Source organism: Oryx dammah, unplaced genomic scaffold (genome assembly GCF_014754425.2).
Source record: "Oryx dammah isolate SB20612 unplaced genomic scaffold, SCBI_Odam_1.1 HiC_scaffold_14, whole genome shotgun sequence".
Taxonomy (NCBI): domain Eukaryota; kingdom Metazoa; phylum Chordata; class Mammalia; order Artiodactyla; family Bovidae; genus Oryx; species Oryx dammah.
This window is the reverse complement of record NW_024070198.1, coordinates 14,385,922-14,401,890: the sequence shown is the minus strand read 5'-3', so window position 1 is coordinate 14,401,890 and position 15,969 is coordinate 14,385,922. Positions and strand designations below refer to the sequence as shown.

Sequence of the window (15,969 nt, the reverse complement as noted above, 5' to 3'; positions counted from 1 at the left end):
AGGAAGGTGACGGGGAAGGGGACCGCCAGAGGACACTGGGAATGGAAGTTTTGGGGTCCGATCCACGGGGCGTGGTTAGGAAGGATTTGCGCTTGTTGCCTCTCGGGGGGTTTCTTTGTCAAACAGGTCAGCATGAAGTAGTCACTGTCACCTTCTCTTTACCTGACTTCTTCGGGATTCAATATTATACAGGTAGTTGGTATGATGAAGCTTTAGGATGATAGAAACAAAGCTGAGGTATTTGGAAAAGACCTACAGATGGCGGAGAAAAACAAATTAGGTGTGACATCTTTCTTCCAGTTACACAATAAATAAATTTCCTGAGCGTCTGAAGGGATGCCCAGGGTCAGCATTACCTCTTCATCCTGTTTGGAAAATTCAGGAGCATCTACTTTGTTAAGTGCCATAAACACAGCAAGAACCTCCTTGCCCATCACGATGGGGGTTGCCAGCAGGTTCCTAGTGACATACCCAGTTTGTTTGTCCATGAAGTCGGAAAAATGGCTGTTCTGAAAAATACATTCATACATTTGACATTTGACAAAGCAGCACAAAACCATGAAGTGTAGATCTAGGAAGGGCAACAGACCATCCTCTCTAGGTCGCAGGACAGTGATCCCAAGCCAACATCCCCACCCACCCCACCATCCACAAGCAGACGGAATGAATAAAGCATAGAATGAAATGGCCCATTTCCAAATAAGCGTTCCCACCTGAGCTGTGGCCTATCCAGTTTAGGCTAGGGTAGGGCCAGGAGGAAAGAAGAGATGTGACCAAGTGGAATTCAGAAAAACATCTATTTCTGCTTTATTGACTATGCCAAAGCCTTTGACTGTGTGGATCACAATAAACTATGGAAAATTCTGAGAGAGATGGGAATACCAGACCACCTGACCTGCCTCTTGAGAAACCTGTATGCAGGTCAGGAAGCAACAGTTAGAACTGGACATGGAACAACAGACTGGTTTCAAATAAGAAAAGGCGTACATCAAGGCTGTATATTGTCACCCTGCTTATTTAACTTCTATGCAGAATACATCATGAGAAACGCTGGACTGGAAGAAACACAAGCTGGAATCAAGATTGCCGGGAGAAATGTCAATAACCTCAGATATGCAGATGACACTACCCTTATGGCAGAAAGTGAAGAGGAACTAAAAAGCCTCTTGATGAAAGTGAAAGAGGAGAGTGAAAAAGTTGGCTTAAAGCTCAACATTCAGAAAACGAAGATCATGGCATCTGGTCCCATCACTTCATGGGAAATAGATGGGGAAACAGTAGAAACAGTGTCAGACTTTATTTTGGGGGGCTCCAAAATCACTGCAGATGGTGATTGCAGCCATGAAATTAAAAGACGCTTACTCCTTAGAAGAAAAGTTATAAGCAACCCAGATAGCATATTGAAAAGCAGAGACATTACTTTGCTGATTAAGGTCTGTCTAGTCAAGGCTATGGTTTTTCCAGTAGTCATGTATGGATGTGAGAGTTGGACTGTGAAGAAAGCTGAGCGCTGAAGAATTGATGCTTTTGAACTGTGGTGTTGGAGAAGACTCTTGAGAGTCCCTTGGACTGCAAGGAGATCCAACCAGTCCATTCTGAAGGAGATCAGCCCTGGGTGTTCTTTGGAGGGAATGATGCTAAAGCTGAAACTCCAGTACTTTGGCCACCCCATGCGAAGAGTTGACTCATTGGAAAGACTCTGATGCTGGGAGGGATTGGGGCAGGAGGAGAAGGGGACGACAGAGGATGAGATGGCTGGATGGCATCACGGACTCGATGAACGTGAGTCTGAGTGAACTCCAGGAGTTGGTGATGGACAGGGAGGCCTGGCGTGCTGTGATTTATGGGGTCACAAAGAGTCAGACACAACTGAGCAACTGAACTAAAGGGGAAGGGAGGGAAGGATGAAGGATTATAACAGGGAGGAAGTGCGTGTTTGAAGGAGAGCACAGCTGGGATTCCATAGGGCTCTTCTTATTAATCGCAAAAGTAAAATCTGCCCTTGAAACCTCCCAACCATCATAACATAAGGGAAAAGTTATTAACTGCCCCCAAACCCCTCCTAATCTCACCTACTTGAAGAAATCTATATTACTGTGCTTAGTGTGTCTCCTTCTATGCCTTTCTCTATGCTTGGACAAAGCATTTTCTTTTTCTTTAATAAAATTTTCTCTCCTAATTTTATGCAATTCATCACTTAACACTATCTTATGGACTTCCCTCCAGACTGGTGCATATGGACCTGAACTAGTTTTCCAGATTCTTGCATGATATTCCACAGTTTGGGGGCTCCAGTTCTGCTCAACCAATATCTACTGATTTAGTCTGTTTAGAGTTTTCCTCATTGCAAACAATACTGCACTAATCACCCTTGCTTTTATTTTTATTGATGGAGTCCCCAAATGGAAATGACTTTTGCAGTATCAACAGGTACATGAAGTTTTCATTTACATCAGTTACTTTTACAAAATATTGAAATTTTTACCACCCTCTTGACAGCACCAGATGGAAATTTCAGTTGAAGTTTCAAATGATGAAGACTCAAAGAAGAGTTAGTCATGACTCAGAACAAGGAGAGTCTATACCCGACCACAGTTACTCTCACTTACAGCTAATAAGATAACTGCTATCCTTGACCTTCTTCCCAAGCCCTTCCATTTGTGTGCCTCTCCAAACTCATCACTCTGCCCTCTACATGATTAGTGAATTAGAGTCGTCCCTCGCATCTTCTACTTGAAGCTTGTATCTAGGATGATCCATTTCATTTTCCCCTAGGAAAGAAATAGAAAATACAAATGAGAGATATTGACTTGATAGAAAATGACTTCCCTAGTGGTTCAGTGGTTAAGACTCTGTGCTTCCACTGCAGGGGACACAAGTTTGATCCCTGGTCTGGGAACTAAGATCCATCCACATGACGTGCAGTGCAACCTAAATAAATAAAATAAAGATACTTTTTTTAAAAAAGAAAATGACTTTGAAAAACTGTTAAATATCTGGTGCTGTCAAGATGGTGGTAAGAATTTCAATATTTTGTAAAAGTAACTGATGTAAATGAAAACTTCATGTACCTGTTGATACTGCAAAAGTCATTTCCATTTGGGGACTCCATCAATAAAAATAAAAGCAAGGGTGATTAGTGCAGTATTGTTTGCAATGAGGAAAACTCTAAACAGACTAAATCAGTAGATATTGGTTGAGCAGAACTGGAGCCCCCAAACTGTGGAATATCATGCAAGAATCTGGAAAACTAGTTCAGGTCCATATGCACCAGTCTGGAGGGAAGTCCATAAGATAGTGTTAAGTGATGAATTGCATAAAATTAGGAGAGAAAATTTTATTAAAGAAAAAGAAATGCTTTGTCCAAGCATAGTCAGAAAATGCTTTGTCCAATGGCCAAAAATCAATGTGGTCTTCCTTTCACAGGTTGTATTATGCTCATTTCCCCATGTGCATGTTGCTTCTATAAGCAGCTGCTGCTGCTGCTGCTGCTAAGTCGCTTCAGTCGTGTCCAACTCTGTGCGACCCCATAGACAGTAACCCACCAGGCTCCCCAGTCCCTGAGATTCTCCAGGCAAGAACACTGGAGTGGGTTGCCATTTCCTTCTCCAATGCATAAAAGTAAAAAGTGAAAGTGAAGTCACTCAGTCGTGTCCGACTCTTAGCGACCCCATGGACTGCAGCCCACCAGGCTCCTCCGTCCATGGATTCTCCAGGCAAGAGTACTGGAGTGGGGTGCCACTGCCTTCTCCAAGTAGCTGGACTTCTATAAGTAGCTGGACTCTGTTCAGTTTCCCAAAGTAAAAACGGAAAAGTTCACTGGTGTGTGACTTTGGGGCCAGAATCGCCATCAGGGCAGAGTGACTGCTTGGGCAACAGAATCACAGCCCAGCTCAGAGCAGGAGGGCTGGACTGAAGCTCCGAAAGACCTGCAGACTGGTGCAGATTTGCAGACCTCATGGCAGACCTACTGAATTCTAATCTCCTTAAGTGGAAACTGGCTTCCCCAGGAATCTATACTTTTAGTGGATGAATTGATTCTGTAGACGATCCTTAGAAATGTCAGATGCTAAGGAAGTCAGATGCAGCCCTTGACCCCAGACTTCTTCTATACCCTCCCAAAATGGAACCCCAGAAACCAGCTAATTATTTAGGAGGCAGCATCGCATAATGGTGAAGAAGGTTCCCGAGTCAGATGTCCTTGGCTGAAACCAGCTCCTGATTCACTCACTAGCTGTAAGCCCCAGGCATGCTACTTACCCTCTGCATCCTCATTTTCTAACCTGAAAATGGGAACACTGGATAATATCTACTGTCTATTGTACCTGATGTAAAAAGAGAATAATATAGTGTAGGCAGAGCACTTAGAAAAGAGTCTGACACATAGTAGGTGCTCAATAAATACTAGGAAGCCAAACCTGGGACTTTGGGGGCCTCTCTGGATAACAGGGCTTCCCTTGTGGCTCAGCTGGTAAAGAATCTGCCTGCAATGCAGGAGATCTGGGTTTAATCCCTGGGTTGGGAAGATCCCCTGGAGAAGGGAAAGGCTCCAGTCTTCTGGCCTAGAGAATTCCGTGGACTGTATAGTCCATGAGGTCACAAAGAGTCAGACATGACTAAGTGACTTTCACTTTCATTTCTTTTACTTTCACTGGACAAGAAGTCTTTCAGGTTTTGCATTACCATTTGGCTTCCAATGATGATGTGATGTGTTAGTTGCTCAGTTGTGTCTGACTTTTTGTGACTCCACAGACTAGCAGCCCGCCAGGTTCCTCTGTCCATGGAATTCTCCAGGCAAGAATACTAGAATGGGTTGCCATTCCCTTCTTCAGGGGTTCTTCACGACTCTGGGATCAAACTCAGGTCTTCTGTGTTGTAGGCAGATTCTTTACCGTCTGAGCTACCAGGGAAGCCCCATCATTTGGCTTCTATTTCTACCTTTTCTAACCAATTCCAATCACTGAAAAAATGAGATGCTCTTAGCTGATGCAGGCCTCCTATGCCTAGAAGCATGCTTGCTCCTGAGGGATAGCTCTCTGCCCTGTGCCAACAAGAGCCATGTTTTTTTCCCTAACTGCTGTATCTGTGACTTTCTCTGCCTCTTGCATCATCTTCACTCAGTCCAGAACACCTCCAGACTTTGAAAGATTCTTTCTCTTAATCCACTGCTATAGCCCAGGCTGACTCGCTGTCCATTTTCCTCCTAACCTATTATCCATTATAGAAGGTAATCACTTTCATTTACACAGTGAGGCTGGGCATTGAAGGAATAACCAAAATGCCCAAAATATGCAGCATGGGATGGAGTTGGGCCGCATTTCTTGGCTCACACATTTTACTCTATAGCCTCAAAACTTGATGCTATTTTATTTTAGATTCTAAACACAAGAAGATGTTCTTACATTCATCTGAATGTTTTGAGAAAATGACTTACAAGTTTTAAAACTTAATACTTGCTTATCATCATATCTGAAAATCTTGGATAAAACCATCCATCAAATTTCAGGGCAGGTGAGGTGACGTTTTCTGGTTTGGGGTTTTCATTGGTTCAAACAATCCTTGGTAAAGTTTCTGTGAGTAAATTCTGTATCTTTTGGGATACGTTAGAGCAGAACGTTTAGAGCAGAGGGCTGCCTGGATCCTCATCCAATCTTATTACTGTTAAATTCTGATCAAACATCTGGAGATCCAGAGCCAGAAGGAGACAAGGATGGAAAGCTATAAGTGCAAGCTATAAGCACCCTGTTAATTATTGAAAACTTAGGATTCTCACATGGCTTTATTTTAAACCACGGCCAGGAGAACCACCCATAGAGTTAATCACCAGCTTTCCCAATAGAATAGGAAATGATTAACTTGATGAGGATATGGCACAGTTTCCTGTTATTAACTTTCCCTGCCTTTAACCTGTTTTAAAAACAAGCGGTGATCACTGACCCGGTTTTGGCCACCTACACCCAGCCCCCAAACTCTCTGGACATTAATATGATATGATCATAGCTGTCATTTACTGAGCACCTCCTGGGAGTCAGGCACTTTATGATTCAGTTCCCTCTGTTTCTCTTGTGGAGAAACACAGTCCCTCATCCAGCCTCAGGCCTGGATCTGTACCCAGGTCAACTGATGCCAAAGCTCTCACCCGACACCATGTGGCTTCTCTGCTGCCAAGGCTGGGAGTATCCAGTTCTGCCTCTCCGTTTGTGTGCAGGTAGTCCTTCCCTCCCTGTGCCCACACTGCCCACCAGGCAGGAGTTGTGTGTGGTCAGGGCTGTGGCAAAGAAAAAGGGCAGCCTTGCAAGAGCTGGATTATGAGCCTAGATCCGCCACATTGTGCCTAACTGACCTGGAGGAGATTCTCACATACACGGGATGGAAATAAAAATACAATCTTGGCCTTCTGCACAAGGTCTTTGCCAGAATCAACTGAAATCAAGAACGAGAGGAATTTTCATCAAGCATCAAGTGCAATGAAAAGGTGAAGAGCTGGTAGAAATGTCACTTCAACAGTGGTTTCTAACTCCTTTCTCTGCAGATTTTACCACAGCAACTTAAGTGTGGTGAGCCTGCAGGGCTGCAGGGTGGGGTGAGGGCGTGAACACAGCCTGGAGGCTGCATCTTCCCCAGTCCCTCTCATCACCCATCAGACCCTGGACCCTGGGAGAGACGCGGCCCCCATGACTCAACTTCCTGTCTGCCCAAGGGAAGACTTAAACTAACAAGTCCAGGAGCCCTTCCATCTAATCGTTTACAGTCGATTTGAAATTCAGTTCCTCCTCTTGCATCTCTTCGCCCAAAAGACCAGTGGTTCTCAACATTGGGTGCCTATTAGAATCACCGGGTAGCTTTTAAACCATACTCCTGGCTGCATCCCAGTCTCTGAGAGCCTGATGTAATTGGTCTAGTGAGAGTCTCACACATCTGTATTTTTAAAAGAGCTCCCAGTTTGATTTTAATGTGCTTCCAGAGTTGAAAAGCACCATTCTCGGAGGGGAAAAAAAATGCTTAGAAGCAGTAGAAATGAAGGGCAAATGAGGTCTTTGTCCCTTTTCAGAAGGGAGCTCAGGAGGGCGGGAGGGCAGCTGTCTTCACACATACTCAGTAAAAGGGAGAGCCGAGCGACCGTGCCCCCGCTTTACCACCGCTGTGCCTATGGGGTGTCCACCGTGGACGGCAGCAGGCCCAGGCCACCTGATCTCTTAAGCAGCTCCTTTCAATCATTCTGTCCTCAACAGGCCTGGCCTCGTTAATAAAAGAGCATAGCAGAAGTTCGGGCTTGCCAGGTGGAGCAGTGGTAACAAATCTGCCTGCCAGTACAGCCCCTGGAGGAGGACATGGCAACCCCCTCCAGGATTCTTGCCTGGAAAATTCCATGGACAGAGGAGCCTGGCAAGCTACAGTCCAGGGGGTCGCAAAGAGTTGGACAAGACTGAGCACACACACACACACACACACATACACACACACAAACACACACACCAGAAGTCATTTTATCCATCTCTCCTTTAAAAAAAAAAAAAAAAACAAACTTTTTTTCTGAAAAAAAGTCTTGCATGTCACTTTCTCAAGTTTGCTGTCCTCGTCATTTTGGAGACGGCCTCAGTCAGAGACTTGCAAGAAGCATATTCCCATGAGAAAACTTCAGGACGTACAGGCAGAGCCTCCTCCCTGGGGTCCAAGAACTTTGCCTTAAGGCCCTTTATACACTAGAAGCAGCTGCAGCAGACCCAGAATCCTACCGAAACCAGATGAAATGCACTGCAGGGCGGGGTGGTAAAGACCGAGGACCCTCGGGTGCCTAAAAGCAACCCTTGCCCCTGGGGCTGTTTGCTGAGTGTTGCTAATGTTTGACAACCTCTGCACCTACTGTGGACCCGCACAGCCCCCCTCCTGTAATCAGCTTCAGGAGGCATGTAGGGGGATTATCCTCCAGCCTCCAGCTGCCCTCTCCGTAAGTAAACCTCTACACAGTAAGCGTTTCAGGGGCTGCTCCCAGTCAGTTCTGTTCCGTCATCTGCTAGCTCTCCCCTTTGTTGACAGCAAAGCAAAAATGGCAGGACGCATGTGTAGGAAAAGGGCTGGCAGGAGAAACTCCAGGCTGGGACCCTTGGTACTACTGAGTGCAGAGATTCTAGGTGGTTCTCATTTCCTCCCTCTTCATTTGTATTTTCTAATTTTTCTTAGATGAACAAGCATTTTAGTTGGAAGGAGAATGTTCTTTTTAAAACACAATAATTTATGTAGTGTTCAACTGGTCTTCGGGAGGGTTCCAATGTCCCATTTACAGGATTGGAAATTCTTGGTAGATCTGAATTAGGAGGGGTTGAGATGGCCAACTGCACTTAATCATCACCTAAATTCATGTATTTTTTACGATCCAGATGGAAACATTTGAAATTTCGTGTCTTTTTTTTTTTCACATTTGATCTATAGGTGAGAGAATCATTCCTGAGCCAGTTTACCCCAAAGAGCTGAGAGTCTTCAAAGGACTGTGAGTGAGAGGCGTGGGGAGCAGTTCAGGGGCCTTGGCATCCGGCCTGGTGGCTGATCTCCCCAGTAAGTGGCCTGCTTTACCCTGTTGGTCAGGACAGTGTCCAGAGGACAGAAGAGGTGTGCGGGAGCAGGTGTGGACTGCCCCACACCCAGATAAAAGTCTGCCCCACATTACAGGGGACATACCGCTAAAACGTTATCCACTGTTTATTTGAAATTCAGATTGATCTGGGCATCTAGTCATTTTATTTGCTAAATCTAGCCACTCTTGGCCTGGGGGTTCCTCTTCTCCACCACCCACTCCCCAGGTTACAGCCAAACCACAGCCACAAAGATGGCCCCTGGAGCCACCCGCATTCCTTCACCCCTCTCTTTCCCATGTTCCTCCCTGAGGCCACCAAGACCTCCTCTCCACCCCACTGTCACCATCAGACCACTCACCTTTTTCACATCTGGCACATTAAAGGTTTTCTTCGTGTGAGCAACCCACCCCACTATCCCGACATCCAATGGAAACACAGCTTCTCTGTCGGGGACCACCAGGTTGTCCTCAAACTTGGAGGTGGGGGTGACGTCGAGCAGCTTGGAGGCCACCTCCGGCGTGCCGTTGCGGGCCCGACACAAGAACATGCTGCAGCGGTCGGCCTGCAGCAGCTGTGCCAGCCTCCGCAGGGCCCTATGCACCGCCAGCTCCACGCTGCCCGCCTCCTCCAGCAAGACCTCCAGTAGCTCCAGGTACAGGGCCGCCTCCTCCGCCAGCGTCCGGCCGGGGAAGGAGGCGCTGGCCGGTGCCTGTGCCCCGTCGCTCGGCGCCTCCACCTGCAGCTTCCTGTTGAAATAGTCCTTGGCGAACTGAGGGTTGTCCTCCAGGTATTTCTCCACCGTCTCTTGGCTGATCTCACCCATGGTGTGGCGTGCTGTGCTGCTCTGGTCTAGAAAGGAAGAGACCCTCAGAACACCACCAGAGGCAGAGTGCCAAGAAGGAGCTACATCCTGGCCAAAGATACCAGGAAAGCCCTAAGGGGCACCTCGCAGAACCACCCCCTCCAGAGGCCGAGGAGAAGGGCTGTTTAGCAGAGCTTTCAAACTGGCCTGTAACTCCTTGTGATGTGACAGAAGGCCCTGGCTTAGAGTGGGATTCAGGAAGCATGAGATTAAAGAGTTCTTCAGGACACGAAATCCCTAAGCATTATTAGCTCATAAGTCCTCAGAGAATCTGCAGAGCATCTTAGATCAGCCAGCCAAGTGACAAGTCAAACTGACTATTCCAGAAAAATAGCTGAACCTTGGTGGCTGTAGGCAATAAGAAGAATGGGGGATATCCTTTAATTATATTACATAGGCATTGACAATACTTGTTCTTTCACGATAGCTCTATGAAATGAAACTGTTTAGACCTCAGAAATGTCTGTTTGTTTATATGGCAACGTCAAGGAACATTTAGGGGAGATCAAAGAGTTTAGCATCCTGGAGAAGGAAATGGCAACCCACTCCAGTATTCTTGCCTGGAGAATCCCATGGATGGAGGAGCCTGGTGGGCTACAGTCCACGGGATCGCAGAGTCAGACACGACTAAAATCAAATATTAACCTTTCCTTTCCTTAAAAGTCCTGTAAGCGGCCAGCTTGCTTGGCCTACTCTTTTTCTAAACTCCTCACCTCTCCGTTCCCCTCATTTAAAAACCTGACCTCAGAAATGGTTTACGGGAACAGACCTTGGGCTTATTCTAGAGAACTGAACACGGAAAAATATTTGCCCACAATTTAAGCCTGATCAAGCCACAACTTATATTAATACAATAATCCTTGTCAAAAGACACGATCATAAAAGGCAACCCCTGCAGCTGCCAACTGGGTTTTCCTGCTAAGCATATTAGTTTGGATTTTGTTTTCAATAGTAATAACCAGATCTCATGCCTTTTTGCTCCAAGGTACAGTCAGTTAAATCTACTAGATAATACATGTCTTGTCTGTTGCTAGGATCTTTCACACCTCAGGGCCTTTTGGCATAGGAAAAACACTTAACCACTACTTACTTTTGTTTAATGTTCAAGTTACTAAGCTTTTACATTGATTAAGCACATTTTCCCAAATATTTAAACACTATTATGCAACTAATAAGCTGAACTACACACTTCATGAACCAGTTTCCTTGGCTACCTACAGGCTTACTTCAAATTTAGTCAAAGGTCTTTTAAGCATTTCAATAACACTACAAACTTTATATGGTGAATTCTCTTGAATGAAAACATCTAAGAGTTACAGTGACTCTAAAAGTTAGTTACACCCACTTTTAAATCCACTTCAAAAACAGCACAGCTATGGGTTTCATTTATTTTTCTAGACTTAAATCTTAGCTTGCTAGGGTGAAAATGGTAGAAAGATAGAAAAGAAGAAGAGATTCACCGAGGCTGCAGTTTCTAGGTCATGAACTGAGAGACTGTGGATGGGAACATGGTTTTCCCAGGGGAACAGAATCCACACTGGCATTTGTTGAGCCATGTCACTTCCTATGGTTGAGGCCACTTGCTCCCTCAAAGGGTCTTGTCAAGCACTTTCTTGCATCTCCCTCCATCAGGCCCAAGTCTCAGGACATCCAGTCTCAGGATGGTCCTCCTAAGAATATTATTTATTTCATAATATCCTATTAGCATCTCATTATAATTAGCGTAACACAGGGGAATCCCCTGGTGGTCCAAAGGTTAAGACTGAGCTCCTAATGCAGGGAGCATGGATTCAATCCCTAGTTGGGGAACTAAGATTCCGCATGCTACACAGTGAGGCCCAAAAAAAGTTTGTAACATATATATATATACTTTTTAAAAAAGAGAAGAATGCAGAAGTTTCTTTCCTAAGAGAAAGGAGTTGAGTCAGCTGAGTGCCTCCAGTGGGACTGTCATCCATCTTCCTCTAACACAGTTGAGGGCACTCTTTCTCCCTGGTTGGTCCATGAGATGACTGTGCAGCTCCTACTTCTCTCGAAAGCACGTGTGTGTTCACAATTCCCTGATGCCATCCTTCCCTCTTTATATGCACACAGAGAGAAAACACACATCTATATCCCATACACGGATTTATACTTCAGAGGCATAAATCCGTGTATGGGAAAAACAAAATGCTCTTATATGTTTACATTCCTCTACTTGTAAAAAATGAAAGTGAATTTAAAATGAAGCATATTCTATCACAGTCAGCATTCTTATGTTTTGATGACTGCATCTAGGTTCTTCCAACACATGTCTATTGGTGGCCCATTATAAGCTCCTGTGGTAGAGACTCCATGTTCCTCTTTTTCTGATTCTCCTCCCCTGCTAGTTGTATGGGAAGATTGTTCTTCTCTGCCCTCCGCCCCCAGAAGGGCCCTGTGACTAATTTTGGCCTATGGGTTGTGAGCTTAAACTTCTCCTCCAGGCAGGAACAATCACTTGCCACAGTGAGGCCCGGGAGCTCCCCGCTTCTCCCTGCTCCCTCCCAGTTCCAGCTGGAGGGGCCTCCTGGATCCCAGTGAGGATGTCATGGAACAGAGCCCCCTGCTGACCTGAGATGGACATGTAGTGTAAGTGAGAAATAAATCTTTGCTGTGTTCAGCCTTTGAGACGTGAATGTTGTTCATGACCATGGCATAACTGAATCAATCCTGTTGCAATTCTACTTCAGGGAATATAGGGGATAGATAAGCTTTGGTTCCAGCTTTACAAGAACCTGTGGTGCAGTAAAGTAGATAAGACTAGAACATAAAAAGTTATGACGTGGGACTTACCTGGTGGTCCAGTGGCTGCTGGTGCAGGGGGCCCAGGTTCGACCCCTGGTCAGGAAACTAGACCCCACATACCACAACTAAAAAAGATTCTGCATGCCACAACAAGGATTCCGTATGCCGCAACGAAGATGCCTTGTGCCCCACCTAAGACCTGGTGCAACGAAATAAATTTTTTAAGAAAGTCATGAGGCACAGAGCATAATCGAATTAAAAGCCAGAAGTGAAGTACTTACATATGACTATGAGACTTTATGTGATATGGATATGGAATCATATTTAGAGTAGATGGAAATAGAGAAGAAATCCAAGTGTGAGCCAGGTGGCGGTAATGGCAGAAGCAATAGCATGGAGGTAGAGTAACAGGGGGACTAATGAGAGGGGAACGAGAAAGGTATGGGCAGGCCCAGACTACTGGGGCCTCAAAGTCTAGTCTATCTGGGGATTCTGAATCCAGAAACTCTTAGCGGTAAGAAATGACATTAAGGTTCATCTCTACAAGGTTTCTTCAAGAAAATTAGACATACCAAGGGAACATTTCATGCAAAGATGGGCACAATAAAGAACAGAAATGGTATGGACCTAACAGAAGCAGAAGATATTAAGAAGAGGTGGCAAGAATATACAGAAGAACTATAGAAAAAAGTTCTTGACCCAGATATTCATGACCCAGATAACCACGATGGTGTGATCACTCACCTAGAGCCAGACATCCTGGAATGTGAAGTGAAGTGGGCCTTATGAAGCATCACTACAAACAAAGCTAGTGGAAGTGATGGAATTCCAGTTGACCTCTTTCAAATCCTAAAAGATGATGCTGTGAAAGTGCTGCACTCAATATACCAGCAAATCTGGAAAACTCAGCAGTGGTCACAGGACTGGAAAAGGTCAGTTTTCATTCCAATCATTAAGAAAGGCAATGCCAAAAATGTTCAAACTACTGCACAATTGCACTCATCTCACACACTAGTAAAGTAATGCTCAAAATTCTTCAAGCCAGGCTTCAATAATACGTGAACCATGAACTGCCAGATGTTCAAGCTAGATTTAGAAAAGGCAGAGGAACCAGAGATCAAATTGCCAACATCTGTTGGATTATCGAAAATGCAAGAGAGTTTCAGAAAAAATCTACTTCTGCTTTATTGACTATGCCAAAGCCTTTGACTATGCGGATCACAACAAACTGTGGAAAATTCTTGAAGAGATGGGAATACCAGACACCTGACCTGCCTCCTAAGAAATCTGTATGCAGGTCAAGAAGCAACAGTTAGAACTGGACGTGGAACAATAGATCAGTTCCAACTAGGGAAAGGGGTACGTCAAGGCTGTATATTGTCACCCTGCTTATTTAACTTATATGCAGAGTACATCATGAGAAATGCCAGGCTGGATGAAGCACAAGCTGGAATCAGGATTGCTGGGAGAAATACCAATAACCTCAGATATGCAGATGACATCACCCTTATGGTAGAAAGTGAAGAACTAAAGAGCCTTTTGATGAGAGTAAAAAAGTTGGCTTAAAACTCAACATTCAGAAAACTAAGATCGTGGCATCTGGTCCCATCACTTCATGGCAAATAGATGGGGAAACAATGGAAACAGTGACAGACTTTATTTTGGGGGGCTCCAAAATCACTGCAGATGGTGACTACAGCCATGAAAGTACAAGATGCTTGCTCCTTGGAAGAAAAGCTACGACAAACCTAGACAGCATATTAAATATCAGAGACATTACTTTGCCAACAAAGGTCCATCTAGTCAAGGCTATGGTTTTTCCAGTAGTCACATATGGATATGAGAGTTGGACTATAAAGAAAGCTGAGCTCCAAAGAATTGATGCTTTTGAACTGTGGTATTGGAGAAGACTCTTGAGAGTCCCTTGGACTGCAAGGAGATCCAACCAGTCCATCCTAAAGGAAATCAGTCCTGAATATTCATTGGAAGGACTGATGCTGAAGCTGAAACTTCAAAACTTTGGCCACCTGATGCCAAGAACTGACTCACTGGAAAAGACTCCAATGCTGAGAAAGATTGAAGGTGGGAGGAGAAGTGGACGACAGAGGATGAAATGGTTGGATGGCATCACTGACTTGATGGACATGAGTTTGAGTAAGCTCCGGGAGTTTATGATGGACAGGGAAGCCTGGCATGCTGCAGTCCATGGGGTTGCAAAGAGTCAGACACGACTGAGCGACTGAACTGAACTGAAAAAGGTGAATTGTAGAAAAAAAATACTGGACATTAGGATACAGATTAAGAAGCTATATTGCATTTGGTTCATTATCAAGTATCCTAAAAATGTGTACAAGCTTTGACCCTGCAATTCAGCTTTTATGAATTTATCTTACAATAGTAATTAAGGAGGTATATGATTAATGTAGTTATAGGGGCATTCACCAAAAGCACAATTATAAAAGGAAAGGATTAGAAATAGCCTGTATATTCAGTAATATGAGGTTGAGTAAATAAATGGCATTATAGTCACAAAATAAGAAACCATACATTAATGAGTAATCCTATTGTAAAGCTCTGTTTACTGATATGGACAGATATTTATGATGTGCAATAAATTGCAAGATCCTATTGCAGTATGATTCCACATACACATAAAAATATATCAAGGTGTACATAAGAAATGTTAACAGTGATTATTCCAAAGTGGTGGAATTCAATATAATAATTTTTTTCTTCTCTTTGCCTACCCAATTTTTCTAACGTATCTACAATAATATTCAAGAAATTCATTCATTCATAAACAAAGCTTTTAAGGCTGTTCTCACAGGCTACAGGTGAGGGTGCTTGGGAAAGAAGGGAGGGACAAATGTGAGACAATTTCAGGCAACAACTGACAGGATGAGGGAATGGGTTAGTTAGAAAAGGCAGTGAGGAAGAAGGATTCCTGCTGACTACTTTGAGCAGTGGATGACATTTGATAAAGACAAAGTTTCTTTTAAGGAAATATTGGAAGCTGATCTTCTGGTAGACACACAAATAGCCTCCTCCTCCTCCCACGTCCTCGGCTGAACCCTGTTGTTCCTGCTGCTCTCTTTCTGGGGCTGGTCCTTGTAGAGTCCCTGGCCTGTGATGATAAGACTTTTGAGTATCTGTCCTAGGCACCAAAAAAATAAAAGTTAGGAAAATGTAATATTTTTAAATGACCAAGCACAGCACTTAGAAAAAAATTTTAATGATACAAAGTAATTGTTGATTTTGTTAAACTTCACCATTTATGTCACTATTTCCAGTTTGTTTAAAATGTAAGTTAAAAAAAAATAGAACATTAACTGGTGGGAAGAATGAGGAGAAAAAGGCCAATATCTGAGATGGTACAGACATTGACAATTATGTGTTTAGATAAAGCATCTCAGACACATTGACTAGGTTGGTATGGAAACTCTATTCCATTTACACAGAATATTTTTAGAAAGATAAGCTACAGGTAACAAGAAGAAAGTGACCATAAAAATAACTAATACTATAATATATGATCTATACCAGATACCTTTCTAAGACCCTTATATACATATCTCATTTCATTCTAACAACAATCTTATGAAGAGGATAACAATAACCTTATGAAGAGAATAACCTTATGAAGAGGATATCTTCCCAACAATAATCTTATGAAGAGGATACTATTATAATAATATTGTACAGGTGACAAATTGAAGCATAAAGAAATTAAGTTGGTCAAGATCACATAGCTAGTGACAGTGACCTACC

General features: G+C 43.9%; 1 protein-coding gene across 1 annotated transcript in view; it reads right to left on the bottom strand.

The window, feature by feature from the left end:
- Positions 1–9,396, bottom strand: part of PDE6C (phosphodiesterase 6C) — a 54,966-nt gene extending 45,570 nt beyond the window's left edge. The window contains exons 1-3 of the mRNA XM_040254543.1: positions 8,932–9,396; positions 357–509; positions 163–252 (exon numbers count right to left, since the gene is read on the bottom strand). Of these exons, the coding sequence (XP_040110477.1) occupies positions 163–252; positions 357–509; positions 8,932–9,396 (708 nt within the window). The remainder of the gene's footprint in view (positions 1–162; positions 253–356; positions 510–8,931) is intronic.
- Between the last annotated feature and the right edge of the window lie 6,573 nt (positions 9,397–15,969).